Here is a 22,956-nt window from a genome sequence, read left to right as displayed (position 1 = left end):
AATGACCCTGATCAAAAGTTTACATACCCTGGTGTTTTTGGCCTAATAACATGCACACAAGTTGACACAAAAGGGTTTGAATGCCTATTAAAGGTAACCATCCTTGTCTGTGATCTGTTTGCTTGTAATTAGTGTGTGTGTATAAAAGGTCAATGAGTTTCTGGACTGCATCTTTCATCCAGTGCTGCACTGACGTTTCTGGATTCTGAGTCATTGGGAAAGCAAAATAATTGTCAAAGGATCTGCGGGAAAAGGTAGTTGAACTGAATAAAACAGTAAAGTGATATAAAAAGATATCCAAGGAATTGAGAATGCCAATCAGCAGTGATCAAAGTCTAATCAAGATGTGCAAAATGAGGGGTTCTGTTGAAACCAAATAACAGTCAGGTAGACCAACTAAAATTTCAGCCACAACTGCCAGGAAAATTGTTCGGGATGCAAAGAAAAACACACAAATAACTTCAGGTGAAATACACGACTCTCTGAAAACATGTGGTGTGGCTATTTCAAGATGCACAATAAGGAGGCACTTGAAGAATGATGGGCTGCATGGTTGAGTCACCAGAAGAAAGCCATTACTATGCAAATGCCACAAAGTATCCCACTTACAATACACAGATACAAGCCTTAAACCTTCTGGCACAAAGTCATTTGGAGTGATGAGACCAAAATTGAGCTTTTTGGCCACATCTATAAAGGCTACATTTGGAGAGGAGTCAAGAAGGCCTATGATGAAAGGTCCACCATTCCTACTGTGAAACACGGAGGTGGATTGCTGATGTTTTGGGGATGTGTGAGCTACAAAGGCACAGAAAATTTGTTCAAAATTGATAGCAAGATGAATGCAATAGGTTATCAAAAAATACTGGAGGAACATTTTCATTCATCAGCCAGGAAGCTGCACATGGGGCGTAATTGGACATTCCAATATGACAATGATCCAAAGCACAAGGCCAAGTCAACCTGTCATTGGCTACAGCAGAATAAAGTGAAGGTTCTGGAGTGGCCATCTCAGTCTCCTGACCTCAATATCATTGAGCCACTCTGGAGAGATCTCATACGTGCCGTTCATGCAAGACAGCCCAAGAATTTACAGGAACTGGAGGCTTTTTGCCAAGCGAAATGGGCAGCTTTACCATCTGAGAAGATAAAGAGCCTCATCCACAAATACCACAAAAGACTTCAAGCTGTCATTAATGTTAAAGGAGGCAATACACGGTATTAAGAACTGGGGTATGTAAACTTTTGATCAGGGTCATTTGGGTAGTTTCTGTTGTCATTATGATTTAAAAAGAGTAAACACAGTTGATTGATAATAAATGGCTTCAGCCAAACACTAACTATGAGTGAAAGAAAAGTTTTTGTGTTATCATCCATATTCTCTGAAAAATGGCCAAGAAATCATAAATTCTGCCAGGGTATGTAAACTTTTGATGAAAACTGTAGACTGTATATATGTGTATGTATTTCTTTCCTCACCTGGATCTTGTAGAGATATCTCTCTGTATTCTGGACTCCCCATGGATGGATGGTTCCATGCCACTCTGACTCTGAATTGTGGGTTCTCACAAAGATTTCCAGGTATTGTACACTGACTGGTGACAGTAAATGTGCCATCTGGATTATCACTGATTGCCTCCGTTGATTGCTTCTGCTCTTGGGTTGGTCCATACATCCAAGTGACATTTATATCTTTCGGGTAAAAGCTGGAAAGCCTGAAAGATGCCATTATATCGCCTGAGGCATTAATGGGTAGTTGTATGGACTGCTGGATTTCGGGCTTAGCTGTAAAGAGAAAAATGTAATTAACTATAAACAACCACACCCACCTGTGAAAACAATAATATGGAAAAAGTGTATAGCGGCTGTAATAAACACCAAAGTGTCAGAAATTAAATACATTATATCAAAACTAGCACTCGCACTTAATTAACAAAATGTAAATGACAGCCAATAAAAGTCCTATAAAACATAGTGTGTTCTTAAATACCTCTTGTGAAATAATGTCTTTATTGTATATAAAAATACTACACTATGAGAAAAAACATTGTTTTTGGCTAGTGACTTCATACTGATAACTCTGGTACTATGCCCGGTGGAATGGAATAGAGCAGTCTTGTCCTGCCATCTGTGGAGCAAGAGTGGTGATGCCATTTACACAAAGCGCTTACTACTGTTCTAGTAATAGACAGCATATCCCTCTGGTGAGTGTGTATTTTTACCATAGGTGAAGGATTGGCACTACTGGTGTTTCCAAGCTTTGGGTGAAGGCTCAAGTGGAGTACTTTTATGTTTTACACCCATAACAATATGAACTGGTTATTTTTGTTGTTTTGAAACTTCATTTTATGTTCACATTTTTGTGGAAACTATTGTTATTTTAGCGCTTCATTTTTGTTATAATTTAATCCTCGTAGAGCCACTGAACTCTCATAGCAGGAATATTAAATGGAGAACAAGCCCATAGTGTAAAAAAGTTTTATTTGAATAAAAAGTCACTAAAATTGCACGTACACCATAAACACGAGGTCTAACATTCGCTGTGTAACAACTGGAAGTGCCGCTGGTTCCACAGTGTGCGTTTCCAACAAAAGCAGAATTGACATGCCAGAAGTCCCACCCTGTATGTTTACACGCTTATTCATAGATGTGCAACATCCTCAGTAGCAGGAAATCACATCCATCACCTTCCAACATCCAACAACTAAACAATGGAACCACCCAATGTACCCAAATCATTATTGCCCATCTAAACACCAATGGAGCATTATTAATATGCCAATAACCATATATAAAAACCACTATATTTCCAAAAACTCATTAATATTTGCCAACTAAGAAACATAACGGTGCTTAAGCATATACAAGTCGAAGTACATACCTACTGTACTCTAATATCGCTTTTATCCCAGTGAAAAAATATATGTATCTTGTGGAATAATAGAAATATAGCAAAATATATAAAATCATGACCAATGCTACATTGTTGTCTAAAAACTATAATACATAATCTAATTGTGATTACTTTATATCCCCCTAGAAAAACATAACTCATAAAACTGGTAGAACACAAATTAATAATTAGATAAAAAGCAATTCAAATTTATATTAATGTTTAACCGCTTGCAGACCAGTCGCAGTTATTACATTGCCGCATATTGCGGCAAAGTGGCACGATCCTGCAAATCACCGTAGGTGTACATGGGCTCAGGAACTCACTTCTGTGGGCCAACGGGAGAGCCAATCAGTGGGTCTGGCGAACTCTATGTCCGCTGGCCACACGCAATCCTTCCCCACAGTGACAGAACAAGGATCTGCCTGTGTAAACAAGGTAGATCTCCGTTCTGACAGGGGAGATCACACAAATCCTGTCTTTCTGCTAAGCAGGAAGATGGATCTGTGTTTCCCCATTCACTCAGTCCCCCATACAATTAGAAAACCCCTGCAGGGAACACATTTAACCCCTTGATTCCCCCTGATGTTAACCCCTTCCCTGCCAGTGTCATTAGTACAATAACAGTGCATTTTTTTAGCACTGATCACTGTAATAATGTCACTGGTTCCCAAAAAAGTGTCAAAAATGTCAGGTGTCCAATCTGCCGCAATCCTGCTAAAAATCACTGATCGCCGCCATTACTAGTAAAAAAATAAAATGAATAAATATGACATAAATCTATCCCCTATTTTATAGACACAATAACTCTTGCGCAAACCAATCAATATATGCTTATTGCAAACATATTTAAACATTTTTTTACCAAAAATATGTAACAGAATACATATCGGCCCAAACTGATGAATACATTTCTTTCTTTTTTTTATGTTTTATAGCAGAAAGTAAAAAATTGTGTTTTTCTCTGAAAATTTCCTCCAGTTTTTTTTTTTTTATGTAATTTGAATATTCAATAAAATTAGAATTTATTAAAAATAAATAAATAACCTGGTGTGGTTTTGTTGAAACTATTTTGAGAATGGTGGGTTGTCAATAGGGCTGTATTAGTAGTTTTAGAGTGTAAAATTAAATAGTTATATTTTAACAATTGATGGTCGCCATTTTTGTCATCAACCCCATGTACCTAAACCCAGCAGACTAAAATGTTACTTTAACCACTTCAATCCAGAGCACTTATACCCGCATCCTGCCCAGACCAATTTTGAGCTTTCAGCACTCTCACACTTTGAATGACAATAACTCAGTCATGCAACACTGTACCCATATAAAATGTGCGTCCCTTTTTCCACACAAATAGAGCTTTCTTTTGGTGGTATTTAATCACTAAACTTTATTTTTTGTGCTATAAAAAAAAAAAAGGCTTAAAATTTTGTGAAAAATGCCCCTTTCTTTGTTTCTGTCATAAAATTTAGCAAATTAGTCATTTTTCTTCATACATTTTGGCCGAAATGTATACTGCTACATATATTTGGTAAAAATAACCCAAATTAGTGTACATTTGGTCTTTGTGAAAGTTATAGAGCCTACAAGCTATGGTGCCAGTCACTGAAAATTGATCACACCTGATGTACTGAATGCCTCATCTCATTTATTGGGACCCTAACAAGCCAGGAAAGTACAAATACCCCCCCAAATGACCCCTTTTTGGAAAGTAGACATTCCAAGGTATTTAGTAAGAGGCATGGTGAGTTTTTTGAAGTTGTAATTTTCTCCCACAATTCTTTGTCATATTAAAAGGTTATTTCTCTCACAAAGCATATGCATACAACAAATCACACCTCAGAATACATTCTGCTACTCCTCTTGAGTATGGCAATACCAATTGTGTGAGACTTTTTCACAGCCAGGCCATACAAAGGCCCAACATGCAGGGAGCACCATCAGGTGTTCTAGGGACATAAATTACACATCTAATGTCATGGTGACCTATCAAAGTTTTGCAACTTGATCAGCTGTGACCTGATTGTGTGCAATCCCTATTTGAATGGGACAACGTCATATGACGTCATCCCAGAACGAGAGCCGCACCGCCCCTCCATCATTTGACGGTGGGCGGGTGGCAACTGGTTAAATGTTAATTATTAAAATCCCTATATCTTTTACCTCGCCATTTAAAAACATCATAAATAGCTATATATCTTCTTGCCATTTTTTCTGTCCCCGAATTCAAGTAAGGCCCCTTTCACACTACTGCGACTTCAAAGTCGCATGATATTGCTGCGATTTTAACACAATTTTGCAGGCGTGATTTCAGGGAATGCCTGTGTAAACTTGAGGTCTATGGACCTCAACTTGCATCAAAGTCAGACCAAAGTAGTGCAGGGACTACTTTGAAGTCGGACCGACTTGAAGTCACACAGATATAAATGGTACTCATTGGAAATCATGGGGAACGACTTGTCATGTGACTTTGCAGTCCCAATTCACAGAACAAGTTGCACAAGTGTGAAAGGGTCCTAAGATACAAAGATCTGTTCCTGTTATTAGGTGAAACACTTGTTCTCTTTTAATAAGTTCCATATTTCATATTCTTCTTATTACCCATTAGTAGCTTTCTTAGATGCCACATTTTATTTCACATTTCCTATGTGTTTCACCAGTAAACATGACTTTATTATTGTGGAAAATGTATTAAAGGGCTTCTTGTGATTGTGCTTCAAGGATTAACCCCCTTGTAACCTAGGGGGTTAATCCTTTACATTGTGGAAAACATATAACAATGACACATTTTTAGAATTAACAGTGTTTAGATGTGGAATACATTTATTATTTATACTCACCCAGCACATGTAAAGGTCCAGTTGTCTTCTCTATCGGTTCCTCCAGACTGGGATGGCTCACTTTACAGATGACCTCTGACCCCTGATCCTCTGGTGATGGGGTGACCTCTAGAAGTTCTGTACATGTAAATGTTTTATCTGGATGCTGAGATTTGCTGTTGGTAATTTTGTATTTCTCACTGTTAACTATATGAACGAGTTCTTGCTTTCCTTTTTCTTTCTTAAACCATTCCACAGTCAGGTTATCAGGGTAAAAGTTTGAGATTGTACAGACCAGTTGTGTCTGTTTGTTGACAAACAGTTTTGATATTGTCTTCATCTCCACTTCTGGCCTCGATAGAAAATCTGGAAAAGATGATATCAAAGATGATTTTTTTGTGTGCAGTTAACGTGTATGCAGAAATGTATGTAGAACTAGCCCAATCAATTTTTAGTTTTTTATTACATTAGGAAATAGTTAGATACTTTGTCAGGTTTTATTACTGGCTGCAATGTCATTCGGGAGCTCTGTCCTCACATTTTAACCCTGTGACTACAAGGCAAAAAAAGAGATGAAAGGGTGTCACTATGACATCACAGACAGCATTACAGAACCTCACAGAAATTCTACAAGGATTTGCTGCTGCCTATTTCCAAACCAGAGAGATTTCACTATTAATCGCTGTCCCTGAATCATCCTCTGGACAAGAAGTGAAAAGAAATCTCTCTAATTCAGACACTTCATCAAGACAGGTAGTATCTGTCTTGGTAAACAGTTGAAATATTATTGTAACTTCAGCCATTTGATCGCGTTTCTCAGGGATCCTCTCACCTGAACGATGGTGTGCTTTTTATATTTCTTTCACTGTTCTCCTTATAGTTGTATCACATATGCTTATACATACTATAGGCTGTATATGTTCCTGTATGATTAGACGGTTAGGTGAAGTGAGTTTAGTCTGCTGGCTTCCATCACCCAATCCTGTGCAAGCAAAAATACTGTTTTTTTTTCCCCTTGCACGTGATTGGGTATTCTTTCCAAAAGACGCTTTACCTCATTTACTAAGCTCTGGAGCAACTGCAATTGCACAATGCAAATGCCTTTTACAAAGTGCACAGTCTATTTGCCTTTAGTAAATCAATCCCATACAGTTTGGTGAAGGATAGTGAAATGAAGTTGTACTAGGGCACATTCACTAAAATGTAAATTGTGAAGTTAATGTTACTAAACCCACAGCAGTGAAATCAGTCAGTATATGCAGTAAAGCATGGTTGTTAAACTCACCGTGGAACCTAGGGGGGTTAATCCTCTACATTGTGTAAAAAAGGCTGTCTGATCCTCCCCTTCTTCCACTGTCCCCAAACCATCTCCTAATAGAACAGAGCCCTGGGGCAACCTGCACATGCTCAGTTTGGTTTGTATTGCTAGAGAGTTTTGTTATATCTTGGAAGAGTGCATGTGATCAGCACAGGGCCAATCAGAACTGTCCAGACAGAGAGTCAGGGGTCATTCAATCTCACAGGACAGTCAGAGGAGAAGGAAAACTCCTCCTACAAGTTTTAACCAGACACTGATAGAAGTCACAAGACTGCTATATACTGCTGATGAGAAAAGGTATTTAGCCATTTATATTTACTTAAATAATTGCATTTCCATGTTCTGTGTACTGTGGGAGACCAGATATAGTGAATAACGCTTTAATTTATGTGTGGTCATTTCAAATAACTTGGAGAAGGTCTGTTTGTTTTTTGTTTTTTTAATTCTTATTCAGTGTTTGTAGTATGCACAGATTTGCTTCAGCTCTCTCCCCCCTTTAGTAAACTTAACAAAACATAATTTTAAGTTTCTGCAGAGTACTGGAAGGAACACGAATAGGTAGTGCAAACTATTTAGGGCCATTGTTCTTAGGCAGAGGACCAGAGAGAGAAGAAAATAAATGCCGATGTTATAACAATAATGCAAGATCAGCAGGAGAAAGGTGGGAAGCAGAGATATGATTTTGGTTAGATCAGGAGGGAGAGGAGGATAGCTGATGTTTGTGAATTGTTTGTGAATTGATAGACGTCAGCTGTGATTTTATTTTTGCTAAATTTAGAAGGAGAGAAGAGAACGGTGTGATGGGGCTACCAGAAGGAGGGATAGGTGGGGTGCAAACTGGTAGATAGGCACTGCCTGAGAGCTTGGAGCTGACACAGTTTTTATCTTAGTGAGGTGTAGGTGTAGTGGATAATTGTTAGGTAGAAGGCATGAGCTGGTCTCATATGTACGTTTGTGCTGTAAAAATTTACATTTTTGCTGCTTTTATTTTTATCGTTTTTGCGTTATTAATGATTTATTAATGGCCACCAAAGGTCGCTCAGCCCCCCTACAACATCTAAAAAACACGAAACTGGTCTCGTTGGTTAGTGCTACGTTTGTGCTGGTTTGTGCTGTTTACATTTTCGTTCTATCATTTATCGTTTTTACATTATTCATGATTTATTAAAGGTCACTCAGCCCCCTACAACATCCAAAAGACACTAAACTGGTCTTGTTGGTTAGTGCTACGTTTGTGCTGCTAAAATTTAAATTTAGCTTTTATGGTTTTTAAGTTATAACAGTTTTTTTTGTTATCAATCTCCACCCACTTTGCCCCCTACAATCAGCACAAATAAAAATAAATGAAAACTCAAGTGTGTTTCTTTAGTGCTGTAATGTTGTTGTAATATTGTTTAGTGCTGTAATGTACAGGTATACCCCTTTTTTTAAGTACACAATGGGGTTTGGGTATTGCCGGGTCCTGGCAATAAACATAAAAAATCATTGACAAAAAATGTACCCTTCAGGTCTGGTATGCATATTAAGGAGGACCCCGTGCCAAAAAAAAAAAAAAAATGGTGTGGGGGTCCCCCAAAATCCATACCAGGCCCTTATCCGAGCGCGCAACCTGGCAGGCCACAAGAAAAAGGGGGGATGAGAGAGCACCCCTCCTTAACCGTACCAGACCACACGCCCTCAACATGGGGAGGTTGCTTTGGGATCCCCCCCCCCAAGCACCTTTTCCCCATGTTGATGAGGACAAGGGCCTCATCCCCAGTACCCTTGCCTGGTTGTTGTGGGGGTCTGCGGGCAGGGGGCTTATCAGAATCTGGAACCCCTTTTAACATAGGGGCCCCCAGATCCCATCCCCCCATGTGAATGGGGTACATTGTACCCCTATCATTCACCAAAAAGTGTAAAAAAAAAAAAAAATTACAGGAGACAGTTTTTGTCAATCAAAGGCCCCGCCCATGACTATATAACAGCTGTCAAAGCAAAAAGATGGCAGTCGCAGGGACGCCTCCCATGGGAGGCGGGGTTTTTCAAATTTTTGGGGGGTTTTCGGGACCATCGGCGACATGATTAAAGATGGATGGACATCACGGGGCACTTTTTTGTTTTTGTTTTAATAAAAGAATTGTCCAAAAAGGGGGCTTCCAGAGTGCGATAAGCCCCCCCCCCGCCCGCAGACCCCCACAACCACTGAGCAAGGGTTGTGGGGACGGGGTCCTTCTCCCCATCAACATGGGGACAAGGTGCTTTGGGGGGGACCCCAAAGCACCCTCCCCATGTTAAGGACATGTGGCATGGTACGGTTTCTGCGGCCTGCCAGGTTGCGTGCTCAGATAAGGGTCTGGTATGGATTTTGGGGGGGACCCCCACCACGCCATTTTTCTTGGCACAGGGTTCCCCTTAACCACTTTAATACACTCTATTATACAATTTATTATAAATACTACACTGCCTCAATATAGATTCTACACTAAATATCAAATCTACACTAAATGGAGAGTATGTATGTATGTATATATATATATATATATATATATATATATATATATATATATATATATATATATATACTGAATGTTATCTAATCTCTTTTAGCAGACAGAGTTGCAGATAAGTACTTCTCTCCCAACCATTTTACATTTATTTACTCAAAAAAACAAGGATGAAGTAAAGTATATCTGTCAATTTTGTAATATTTATTTAAAATGTACACACATACATATATATATACACTTTGATTAAACATTTGTTTTTTTGGGTGCAATTAAATATCAAATGGTTCGGAGACAACTAATTATCTAAACCTATGTTTTGGAACGGAGATTAGATAACAGTCAATCCATGACATAAACAATAACTTTGTAAAACAAGTAAATAGTATTTATGGTCATTTATATTGAAATTCTAATACAAGATATATATATATATATATATATATATATATATATATATATATATATACACACACACACACATATATCCATATATATATATACACACACACACACACACACACACATCTAGAGAGTTAATATTATATATATCTATGTGTATATATATATTTTTATGTTTTATTTTTTCATTTATATATACAGTGCCTTGCGAAAGTATTCGGCCCTCTTGAACTTTTCAACCTTTTGCCACATTTCAGGCTTCAAACATAAAGATATAACATTTTTATTTTTTGTGAAGAATCACCAACAAGTGGGACACAATTGTGAAGTGGAACAAAATCTATTGGATTTTTGAAACTTTTTTAACTAATAAAAAAATGAAAAGTGGGGCGTGCAAAATTATTCGGCTCCATTGCGTTAATACTTTGTAGAGCCACCTTTTGCTGCGATTACAGCTGCAAGTCGCTTGGGGTATGTCTCTATCAGTTTTTCACATCGAGAGACTGAAATTCTTGCCCATTCTTCCTTGTAAAACAGCTCGCGCTCAGTGAGGTTGGATGGAGAGCGTTTGTGAACAGCAGTTTTCAGCTCTTTCCACAGATTCTCGATTGGATTCAGGTCTGGACTTTGACTTGGCCATTCTAACACCTGGATACGTTTATTTGTGAACCATTCCTTTGTAGATTTTGCTGTATGTTTGGGATCATTGTCTTGTTGGAAGATAAATCTCCGTCCCAGTTTCAGGTCTTTTGCAGACTCCAACAGGTTTTCATCCAGAATGGTCCTGTATTTGGCTGCATCCAACTTCCCCTCAATTTTAACCATCTTCCCTGTCCCTGCTGAAGAAAAGCAGGCCCAAACCATGATGCTGCCACCACCATGTTTGACAGTGGGGATGGTGTGTTGAGGGTGATGAGCTGTGTTGCTTTTACGCCAAACATATCGTTTTGCATTGTGGGCAAAAAGTTTGATTTTGGTTTCATCTGACCAGAGCACCTTCTTCCACATGTTTGGTGTGCCTCCCAGGTGGCTTGTGGCAAACTTTAGACGAGACTTTTTATGGATATCTTTGATAAATGGCTTTCTTCTTGCCACTCTTCCATAAAGGCCAGATTTGTGCAGTGTACGACTGATTGTTGTCCTATGGACAGACTCTCCCACCTCAGCTGTAGTTCTCTGCAGTTCCTCCAGAGTGATCATGGGCCTCTTGGCTGCATCTCTGATCAGTCTTCTCCTTGTCTGAGCTGAAAGTTTAGAAGGACGGCCAGGTCTTGGTAGATTTGCAGTGGTCTGATACTCCTTCAAAATGATCGCTTGCACAGTGCTCCTTGGGATGTTTAAAGCTTGGGAAATCTTTTTGTATCCAAATCCGGCTTTAAACTTCTCCACAACAGTATTACGGACCTGCCTGGTGTGTTCCTTGGTCTTCATGATGCTCTCTGAGCTTTCAACAGAACCCTGAGACTATCACAGAGCAGGTGCATTTATACAGAGACTTGATTAAACACAGGTGGATTCTATTTATCACCATCAGTCATTTAGAACAACATTGGATCATTCAGAGATCCTTGCTGAACTTCTGGAGTGAGTTTGCTGCACTGAAAGTAAAGGGGCCAAATAATTTTGCACGCACCACTTTTCAGTTTTTTATTTGCTAAAAAAGTTTAAATTATCCAATAGATTTTGTTCCACTTCACAATTGTGTCCCACTTGTTGGTGATTCTTCACAAAAAATTAAAATTGTATATCTTTATGTTTGAAGCCTGAAATGTGGCAAAAGGTTGAAAAGTTCAAGGCACTGTATATGGCCGCTGTGTAAGCAGCAGCCTTATATAATGTGGGGCATGGACTTAGCCCCATGAGCAATTCTGGCTCTCTCAGCAGAGCACACTGTGATTGGCCAAAGCATGCAGGCCAGGTGCATGCTTTGGCTAATCAGAAGATGCCAATGCACTGCAATGTGCATTATGGGGAATTTTGCGTTGCTCGAATTTGCTGCGAACGCCATATAATGGTCTAAATTCTGCGAACCCCCGATGTTCGAGTGAAATTGCGTTTGACTCGAACATCGGGCTCATCCCTAATCAGCAGTATATAGCAGTCTTATGACTTCTATCAGTGTTTGGTTCAAGCTTGTAGGATGAGTTTTCATTCTCCTATTATTGTCCTATGAGGCTGCATGACCCCTAACCCTCTGTCTGGACAGTGCTGATTGGCCCTGTGCTGATAACTTGCACTCCCAAAAAAAAATTAAAAATTCTCTAGCAATACACACCAAACTGAGCATGTGCTGAATGCCTCCTGGGCCTCTGTACTATCAGATGCATTGGGGACAGTGGAAGAAGGGGAGGATCAGAGAAGACAGGATCAATCAGCCTTTTTACGCAATGCAGAGGATTAACCCCTTAGGTTCCACAGTGTGTATAACAAGCATGCTTTACTGCATATACAGACTGGTTTTACTGTGTGGGTTTAGTAACACATTAATGTTCAAAATTACTGCATTGCAGAAAGAGTAGTGGAAAGTGTTGCAGCAGAATCACCAGCAGAGGTAGTGAGTCAGTCAACTATACAGGAAGTGCATGTCTTGGGATAACCATAGGTCAAGCCTCAAAATTTTTTGGGGGGGCAAACAAACTGAAAAATTCTGAAAAAAATCCCATCAATTGCAGCCTCACTGTACCATCAAATGCAGCCACTGTGCCATCAAACGCAGCCACTGTGCCCATCAAATGCAGCCACTGTGCCCATCAAACGCAGCCACTGTGCCCATCAAATGCAGCCACTGTGCCCATCAAATGCAGCCACTGTGCCCATCAAACGCAGCTACTGTGCCCATCAAACGCAGCCACTGTGCCCATCAAACGCAGCCACTGTGCCCATCAAACGCAGCCACTGTGCCATCAAACGCAGCCTCACTCTGCCCCATCATACGCAGCCTCACTCTGCCCCATCATACGCAGCCTCACTCTGCCCCATCATACGCAGCCTCACTCTGCCCCATCATACGCAGCCTCACTCTGCCCCATCATACGCAGCCTCACTCTGCCCCATCATACGCAGCCTCACTCTGCCCCATCATACGCAGCCTCACTCTGCCCCATCATACGCAGCCTCACTCTGCCCCATCATACGCAGCCTCACTCTGCCCCATCATACGCAGCCTCACTCTGCCCCATCATACGCAGCCTCACTCTGCCCCATCATACGCAGCCTCACTGTGCCCCATCATACGCAGCCTCACTGTGCCCCATCAAACGCAGCATCACTGTGCCCCATCATATGCAGCCTCACTGTGCCATATCAAATGCAGCCTCCTTTGATATGGCACATATCAAATGAAGCTGCGTTACACTGAGTTGCCGACATCACTTCCAGTTTCCACTTCTGGAAACCGGAAGTAACCTCTTAACTTGAACAACAAAACTCCCGTCCATAGAAATACTACAGGCGGAAGTTGTTGGGTGCTTTGGATTGTTCCGCAAAGCAGGTCAAAAGCCTGCAAATGAAGCGTCTCGTCTGCATTGACCTGGCGCTTCCCATAGTGCACTGTGTCCGGCGCCCGAACACAGTGGCTTAGCCCGTGTGCCCCCCTATGGACGGGCCACCACTGGACAAAAATTATTAAAAAAATGGGCAGACTTGATGTATGCCATCATTCTTCTATGTTTCTATGTTAAAGTAGCTTCACCTAGAACCTGCGTGAAGTGAAGTGCTGACTGTTATGATCATTTTTGTCATCTTTTAGATTGTAAGCTCTAATGAGCAGAGCCCTCTGATCCCTCTTAAAATTAAACTGTATTGTAACTGTACCATCCCCCTTCAATTTTTGAAGTGCTGTGAAAACTGTTGGCACTATATAAATCCTGTATAATAATAATTTGAGGTTTGTCTGGCAGCTGTTGGGTTACATGAAATTGTATCTGTAAGTGCTATCATTACATACTGTGGCTGCACATACAGCACACTTTATAAAACTTCATAAAAGAGACTTAATGAAGCCTGTTTTACATGCTAGACCACTTGTTTTATACGTAAAAAAAAAAAAAAAACATAGTTTTTCCTGTAAATTGAAAAAATTACAAATTTCATGTCTTGGTGAATGTTGTTGCTATTAGAATATTCCCCATACCTCTATTATCTTTATCATCGCTTTTCCATTCTCTTTGTGACGGGTATTTCAGTTTTTTGTGTTGGACTGAAGCTCGTACAATATAAGGCTCATCCTCCCGGATCACCCCTCTGAGGCTTTCAGAAGAGCTGGTGGCATTGAAGGTTCCATCTTGGTTCTGATGCATTAGAATGGTAGAGTCTATGGGACGGGGCTCTGTGCTTGATGGTGGCTGGATCACCTCCCAGGATATTGTAATAGCTTCTGGGTAAAAATGATGAACATCTAAGGTGAAAATACCCCCTGGGGAGCGAGCGATATCCCTCACCTTTGGAAGGCCTGTAAGACCAAACAGAAAACTCTAAATATATTTCACAGACACAGAGAAAGTGTTCATTTACAGTTATGTGATAGAAACACCAATATTTTAAGAAACTAAACTTTTAGTAAAGCACATTTGGTAATAAAGAATCAGTAACACATGCTACAATTAAGATGTCCATATACATGACAGTGATCTTTCAGAATAGGTTTAGACGTAGTTGGAAGGAACTCACCCCGTGTATGAAGAATAAATGTCTCCCAAAATTTGGATATCCGAAAGGAATGATAATATGATGTCCACTAATGTTTGCGCAACTGACTCAGTTGACTTTTATTCTGCCAGATTTGGTGGAAAATAAAACCATTGTGGATTTTGATCAAATGTATTTTAACCACTTCCGGACCGCCTACTGCACATATACTGCGGCAGGGTGGCCTGGCTGCGCGAAATGTTTTGTGCATGAGATACTGTGGGCACATGCAGCCGCACATCGGGGAAGCGTGCTTGAGGGTCCGGCGGACTCAATGTCGCTCCACAGAGAGGCAGAACGGGGATCTACCTATGTAAATAAGGCGGATTCCCATTCTGACGAGACAAAATTGAGATAGGCTGTTACTAGTAATCAGGAACAGCCAATCTCTGTGTTGTCCCAGTGAGCCCATCCCCCACACAGTTAGAACACTCACTGAGGGAACACAGTTACCTCCTTTGATCGCCCCCTAGTATTAACCCCTTCCCTGCCATTTATACAGTAATCAGTGCATTTTTTTAGAACTGATCACTGTATTTGGCGTCACTGGCTCGCAGTCGCAGTCCTGCTAAAAAAACTCAGATCGTCGCCATTACCAGTAAAAACAATTTAAAAAACGTAAAGTCCCTAAATCTATCCCCTATTTTGTCCAAACCAATCAATATACACTTATTGGATTTTTTTTTACTAAAACTATGTAGCAGAATACATATTGGCCTAAACTGATGAATATATTTGCTTTTTTTTTTACATTTTTTAGGGGGATATGTATTATAGCAAAAAGTAAAACATTTTGTTATTTTTTTTCACAATTGTCACTTTTTTTGTTTATAGCGCAAAACCCCCCCCCAAAAAAACGCAGAGGCGAACAAATACCACCAAAAGAAAGCTCTATTTGTGGGGAAAAAAAATCTACTGTATGTAGCTAACTCACAGTTTATTTATTAAGAAGGAAGTCACTGAGAGAATTAAACATTAATATAGGCAATGGGTGAGGGTATTAGAACGTTTTTTTTCCCTCACGGAAATAGGCACTTTTAAGGAGGAATTTCCAACATGGGTAAAGAGTTGAGAACTTTTCCTCCTCATAAATCTATAAAAAGGGGTGGGATATATCATGTTTTATTTATACAAGAAGGAATGGCACCAAGAGAATTTAACGCTATAGGAAGGGGACTAGGGTACTGTTCACAAGCATAAGGGATAATACCCTTGTGTGGTAGGGTTTTTTTTTTTCCTTTCTGGGGGGGGGGGGGGGGGGCATGTTTGTGCCGACTGTGTTTTATGTTTTGTATCTTATGAATGTTTTGTATATGCTTATATACATTTATTTGAAATGAATTGAAATGGAATGTTTTTATGTGTATAATAATTTAATAAAAATAATTGAAACACAAATATATGGTATCCCTGCAATCGCCAGGAACAGGAGAATTTATTTTGGGTTTTCTTTGGTGGTAACTTATGGTAATAGCAAGAAATATACAGTTATTTCTTTTTTAAAGTTGAGTGGTTGTTTTTTTTTAAAACTATTTTGGACCATTACCATTTACCAACAAATGAAAGCACAAATTGTCCTGAAAAAAAAAAAAAAACAAAGTACAGTAAAACCTCAGATTGCGAGTAACACGGTTTACAAGCATTTTGCAATACAAGCTTTTTTGTTTATTTTAAATCCTGACTCGATTTGCGATCGTTGTCTCGCAAGACAAGCAGGATTCAAGCCTCTGGGGTGTGCAGTACCGCATGTGGCCAGAGATGCGGGGGCGCCGGTGAGGCTTGGAGACTCTCGGAGACCACTCAGAAACACTCCATTCCCAAGTGTCCCAAGCGTCTCCAAGTGTCTTCAGTGCCCCCCCCCCCCCCCCCCCACTTCTGGCCACATGCGGTACTGCATACACTACTAGTAATGACACTGGAACAAATTATCTGAGTTTCCATTAATTCCTATGGGGGAAATCTCTTTAATATACAAGTGATTTGTATTACAAACATGCTTCTGGAACATATAATGCCTGTAATCCAAGGTACCACTGCATAATTTACCTGGAAACACTAAAGCCCCATACACACTATCAGATTTTCTGCTGATTTTTGTCTTCAGATTTTCCAAAACCATGTAGTAGAAGGGCCTGCCTGATTGTATACAAATTGAAACTCCTAAGGTTTGACCTCATATTATATGGTTTTGGTAAATCTGAAGGAAAAAAATCAGCAGAAAATCTGATAGTGTGTATGGGGCTTAAGTCGTTATGATGGGGCTTAAGTAGTTATGATATGTACAGTTTTACTAACAAATGTTCAGGAATTAGGATCTGTTTTACCCTCCATCATGAAGGGGTTAAAGTATTGAAACGTTTCCAGATACTTACTCTTTTTCTTTTTTTTCATGCATAACACATAGAAGGTGACAGTTCCTAGTATTGAGATCAGCACTACAGCGACAATTGGAACAAGTTTTTTATATTTTGCTGTCAGATCTAAAAAAGTAGAAGAAAACATAAACACAACTGTTTATATCTATCTAACATAGTTGGGAGTCCATCCATTAATGCTTAAAGTTATACTAAATGATTTCCTTATTCTTTAAAAAGAATCCAAGAACATCCAATACTTAATGGCCATGTCATCCTTTTTTCATGAATTTGTTTCTTACTGCGTTTTTCTGCCTCCTTGTCGCTCCCTTTATGCGCTCATTAACTGTCACATGGTGGAGCAGGAAGACGGCGGGAGCCTTTGGCGTGAGTGGAGCCTTTTTTTGTTCATTTTTTGGCTCGGTGGCTGGTGTTGTAATAGAGGATGGATCTGCACTAGGGGCCATTGTTTTTTATTTTTAGTAGAGGAATTGTCAAAAACTGTGTCTTTATTTCTTTTTGGCACTTCTTTTGGTGAATGAGTAGGGGTAAAATGTACTGGCCTGCCAGGCTGCATGCTCAGATAAGGGTCTGATATGGATTTTAGGGAGCCCTTAAAATCCATACCAGACCCAAAAAAGGGCCTGATATGGATTGGGGGGCATCCCCACACAGTTTTTTTCAGATTGCATTTGTGGTCAAAACCGATCTAATGATGCATTGCCATTGAAGGCAATGAGCCTGGAATTCACATCTGAACCACACTGCGGTGCTCAAAAATTGCACAGGATTCTTTTTAAAATTGCGGCAGATTGGCACTGCCGCTGCACCACACATATGTGAACTGGCTCCATATGAATCTGGCTTGACTCACATGTCATGCGAATCGGATGCGGTTCAAATGTATCCAATTCGCATATATGTGAATGGAGCCTTAATTTTTAGGCTGTCAGCAGATCGGCCTCTACATTTTTGACACAGCACCGAAAAATAGAGAGTAACTGAGCATGTGCAGAGCAGAGTAAGACCGTATATTACTGGATTTTAAACAGTATAGACACGTATTTTGTAATGTTTTACATAGCTATAGGAGCAAGCCTTAGGTGATCTAGCAGGATTCAATTTTCTCACCAATGTTCCATATCAGTTGTATAAAACCCAAACAAAATTCTCTTATTTGCTCCCTTTTGCTCTCTTAAAGAGATTGTACACTTACAAATGTTTTTGTTGTTTAAACTAGCTATTAGTGTAGTTATATTCCCTTTCTTGTTTGTTTTTCTTACCTTGTAATGATAGGCTCACATATTGCAGCTGCAATTTGTATTGTCATGGCTGACCGCATCACCTATGCCCATATATTCATTCACCTAACTTGTCCCTATTTGTCAAAGGGGCAAGACAGCTTCCTTTTCCAAGTCACACCAATTCCAATCCATGCATTGTAATCCATTCTGTGTCACATCACAAATGTGGGCATCCAAATTTTCCTATCTGCATGGTAAGCCATTGTTGCTGTCAGACCTAATTACGGTCAGATCTACTTACGGTGTAGCTCTTACCCAGAGGGCACTGGACTAAGAGACTCAGGAAATGTGGGATATTTCTTCACAGGAAATGTCAGGTCTCACACTACAGACAGAGGTCATGCGTTGACCTGTGCAGTGCCATGCCTCATTTTTAACCACTTAAGGACCGGAAGGATTTACCCCCTTAATGACCAGGCCATTTTTTGTGACTGCGTTACTTTAATCAACAATTGCGCAGGTGTGTGACGCTGTACCCAAATAAAATTGATCTCCTTTTTTTCCCACAAAAAGAGCTTTCTTTTGGTGGTATTTGATCACCTCTGCGTTTTTTTGTGCTATAAACAAAAAAAGACTGACAATTTAGAAAAAAAAATATATATATATGTTTTTACTTTCTGCTATAATACATATCCAAAAAAAAAAAATGAATTTCTTCATCAGTTTAGGCCAATATGTATTCTGTTACATATTTCTGGTAAAATAAATAAGCGTATATATTGATTGGCTTGCGCAAAAGTTATAGCATCTACAAAATAGGGGAAACATTTGCGGATTTATTTTAATTGTTTTTACTGGTAATGGTGGTGATCAGTGATTTTTAGCAGGACTGCGACATTGCAGCGGACACATCTGAGCCTAAGTGACACTTTTTGGGGACCAGTGACACCAATACAGTGACCAGTGCTAAAAAAATTCACTGATTACTGTATAAATTACATTGACAGGGAAGGAGTTAATACTAGGAGCGATCAAAGGGTTAACTGTGCTCCCTCAGTGTGTGTTCTAACTGTGTGGGGGGATGCACTGACTGGGACAACACAGAGATCGCTGTTCCTGATTACTAGGAACAGACGATCTCAGTGTCACCCCCTGTCAGAACGGGGATTTGCCTTGTTTGCATAGACAGATCCCTGTTCTGCCTCTCTGTGGCCCTCCACCACAAACATCGGCTCCTGCTTTGTACCGCGGGCATATGTGTGCCCACAATATCCATTAAACAAAACGACGTACAGGTACATAGTTTTACACAATAGAGTCGCACTGCCACAGTATATCTGTGGTCAGGCGTTCCTTAAGTGGTTAACCATGAACAGACATTTCTGACACAGGAATGTGAAGAATTATTCCACTATAGGCTGTGCATGCAGGACAAGAAATTGCTTCATGATCAATGCACATCTTATGCCAGTCAAATACACAAACTGCAGGTAGAAAGGTAAATATAATATTCAAAGCATTTGTTATATCTATATCTGTAGTGCAAGAAAAATACCAGCTGATCGTGATCAAAATCCAGAGCTGTGTCTGTACACTCTGTTTTATCTTCAATTAGCCCTCCTAGGTCTTATCCTGGGACTACAGAACGATAACCCTTATGTTGTGTAGAATAGGATAGGGGAAAAGTGTGAATGGTTAGAAAAAAACAACGGGGCAAGGCTTACACTAAAATGCTGTGTTGTCAGCACACACGCTGGGGTGCATTTGTGAGCGCATTCCTAGCGCATTGCATCCAAAAAATGATGGTTTCCTATGAATGTAGTTCACACCAGTGCACTGCATTGCATTTGCCCATCACTGAAAAAAAGCACAGCATGCACTTTTTCAGCGCAACACATTTAAATGCACACAAACATGTATAAATGCAACACACTGTAAGGCAAACAAAGCAAAAAAATTTATAAAACCCACAAACATATTACATGTAAAAAGCATGCGTATTAAAACGTGTTACAAAAAAATGCACCTCAGCACGCATACTTTGTGGTGTGAATTGAATATGTATGTGAAGGTTCCCATTAATAAATGCTGCAGCATTTTTAAGTCATGTTATGTGGTGCGTGTGGTATTTATTTTGTGTATGTTTTAAACAATACATTCCTACACACTGTGTGAGTATTAAAGCGGAGTTCCACCCATTTAAAAGACTTTTAATAATCGGACACTCACCTGTCCCACGGTCCAGCAATGTGGGCGCCCGAAGCCCCGTCCCTCTCCCCCTCCTCTGTGTGTTTCCGAAATTGTAACTATGGTGCCCGGCTGTGGCTTTACAGCCGCGTATGCACTGTGCACGCGCGAGTAGAGCTGCGAATGGCCGGGCAATCTTCTGAGACCTGTCCCAGAAGATTGCAGGGAGGTGGGGAGAGAGAAGTGAACGTCTTTCCTTCCGGAGCTGGATGCCTTTAAAAAGAAGGTATCCATCCCCCCCCCCCCCCCACCTTCACTTAAAGTGGACGTTACATTTTTGGGTGGAACTCCGCTTTAAGGCCCGTACACACGATACGAAAATCGGAAGTAAAATTTTGTCCAGTGAACGATCTGCTGATTTTTGAAACGTTAGTATGGAGTTTTCGACAGCAGATTATGATTTATCGTCAGACAAAAGCTGGATGTGCAGACTATACAATTTTTGTCGGATGTGAACACAACTTCTGATTTGATTTCATTAGTTACGGTTTTCGTCCGAAAAAGATTGTAAGAGCAAGACTGCACATGCTCAGAAACGAAAAAATACATACAACACTATTCGACACATTACCTCACTTCTGAAGTTGTATTGTGTCGTACAAGAATTTTCGTATGGTGAGTAAACTCTTCACTTTCGACATGAGACTAGCATGCCACAAAGAACGGACGTTTGGTCGTCCAAAAATCTGATCGTGTGTACGAGGCTTGAGTTGCCAAAATAACCAGTCAGCTTCCATCTATTGCTAGTCTAATACAGGGAAGGACATGAAAGCTGAGTGCTATAAGGCAGTTCTATTTTACATTCACTTTAGGTTTTACTAATCAGCCCCTCTGTGGACAATCATGCCTCCCATCTCAAAGAAACAGATTTATTTTTACCTGATCCTCTGCTCTTGCAGGATCCTACATGGTGCTAGACTGATCCTTGTAGCCTTTCACCCCCATGCTCCAGTAGTTGGATGGCTCTGACACCATCAAGACTGATGCAGAGACCATAGCCTTGGATGCCAAGGAACAATTCTCTTCTAGACATAGGGGAGAGTCATTTACAGGGTGAGAGGAGGATCAGGTAAGTAAAACTACTTTTACCTTCCCCCAAACTAGCTAAACTACCATCTAACCTTTGCAATGCAGGGGCAGCCTCACTGCACCGAGAGAATTTTTGTTTTCCTGGAGTTGGGCTTTAAAGGGGGAGGGCATGAAGGAAATTATAGATAATACATCATCATATTGCGTGTTTATCAGTTACTAGCCCTTTGGAATTTAAAATAAGGTTCCCAAATAGGGATGGCCTTGCGGTTCGCCCGGCGGTCGGTTCGCGGCAAATTTTTTGTGCTCGCAATTCGCCAAACCGGTGGACTTCTGGCGCTGTTTGCGCGGCAGACATATGCGTTTACATTGTAAAAGAACTTTGACCCATGATGACACATCCATCATGGGGTACAGGACAGCCAATTGAGACACTTCAGCACATGGACAACTGGACATTCCCCCTACCTTATAAATATACCTGATCTGGCGGCCATTTTACATTCTGTCTTTTGTTTGTGTAGGGAGAGGTTGCTGTGTGGAGCAGGGACAGACTGTAGTGACACAAATCACTAGCTATTAGGTCCACAAAAGTCCTTTTAAGGACTGGTATAGGTGTACAGTATATAGGGTCTTAGTGCACTGCTGCTGACTGCTGTGCTGCTGATTGCTGAGTGCACTGCTGACCGATTCTGCAGCTGTATTTTGTCAGTGTAGGGACAGGACGCTGTGTGGAGCAGGGACGGTCAGTTTAATCACTAGCTATTACTATTAGGTCCACAAAGGACCTTTTAAGGACTGGTATAGGTGTACAGTATATAGGGTTGTACATGTATACTATACTTTCTTTCAAATATAGAAAGCCTATTATACTTGACTGCTGACCGATTCTGCAGCTGTCTTTTATCAGTGTAGGGACTGAGGGACAGTCTGCAAATCACTAGCTACTAGGTCCACAAAGGTCCTTTTAAGGACTGGTATAGGTGTACTATTTGGTGTGCAGTATATAGGGGTGTAATACACATATAAACTTGCACATATAGAAAGCATAGTATAGTGCATTTCCACTATGCAGCACTGTGACTGCTGAGCGGTTCTGCAGCGATACTACAAAGAGTGCTGGTGTCAGTGCTCTCTATCACTGTCCTAGTGTGGTGTCAGTGCTCTCTATCACGGTGCTAGTGTGGTGTCAGTGCTCTATCTCGGTGCTGGTGTCAGTGCTCTCTATCACGGTGCTGGTGTCAGTGCTCTCTATATCGGTTCTGCTGTCGGTGCTGTCTATATTGGTGCTGGTGTCAGTGCTCTCCGTCAGTGCTCTCCATCTCGGTGCTGGTGTCAGTGCTCAGTCTCTATCGCTGTGCTGGTTTCAGACAGTGAGGGAGATAGCAGCAGAGAAGCCAATCAGGCAGTGCCAGCACCATGGTTGAGGATCAGCACTGGACTGGCACCTCCGGACCACCGCAGTGGAGCCCTGAATA

The 22,956-nt window shown here is 40.6% G+C and overlaps 1 protein-coding gene across 9 annotated transcripts in view; it reads right to left on the bottom strand.

Annotated features, from left to right (window-relative positions):
* LOC143923729 (uncharacterized) overlaps positions 1-22,956 on the bottom strand; it is a 179,262-nt gene that overhangs the window by 111,301 nt on the left and 45,005 nt on the right. For all 9 annotated transcript variants that reach the window (XM_077447542.1, XM_077447547.1, XM_077447548.1 and 6 more), the window contains exons 5-8: positions 16,977-17,084; positions 14,051-14,368; positions 5,734-6,078; positions 1,480-1,785 (exon numbers count right to left, since the gene is read on the bottom strand). In XM_077447542.1, coding sequence (XP_077303668.1) covers positions 1,480-1,785; positions 5,734-6,078; positions 14,051-14,368; positions 16,977-17,084 — 1,077 coding nt within the window. The remainder of the gene's footprint in view (positions 1-1,479; positions 1,786-5,733; positions 6,079-14,050; positions 14,369-16,976; positions 17,085-22,956) is intronic.

The sequence above is a fragment of the Lithobates pipiens genome, unplaced genomic scaffold, assembly GCF_037356315.1.
Source record: "Lithobates pipiens isolate NorthernLeopardFrog02 unplaced genomic scaffold, aLitPip1_a1.2 Scaffold_22, whole genome shotgun sequence".
NCBI classification, from domain to species: domain Eukaryota; kingdom Metazoa; phylum Chordata; class Amphibia; order Anura; family Ranidae; genus Lithobates; species Lithobates pipiens.
Note: the sequence above shows the minus strand (reverse complement) of the source record. Positions and strands in the feature narration are given on the sequence as shown.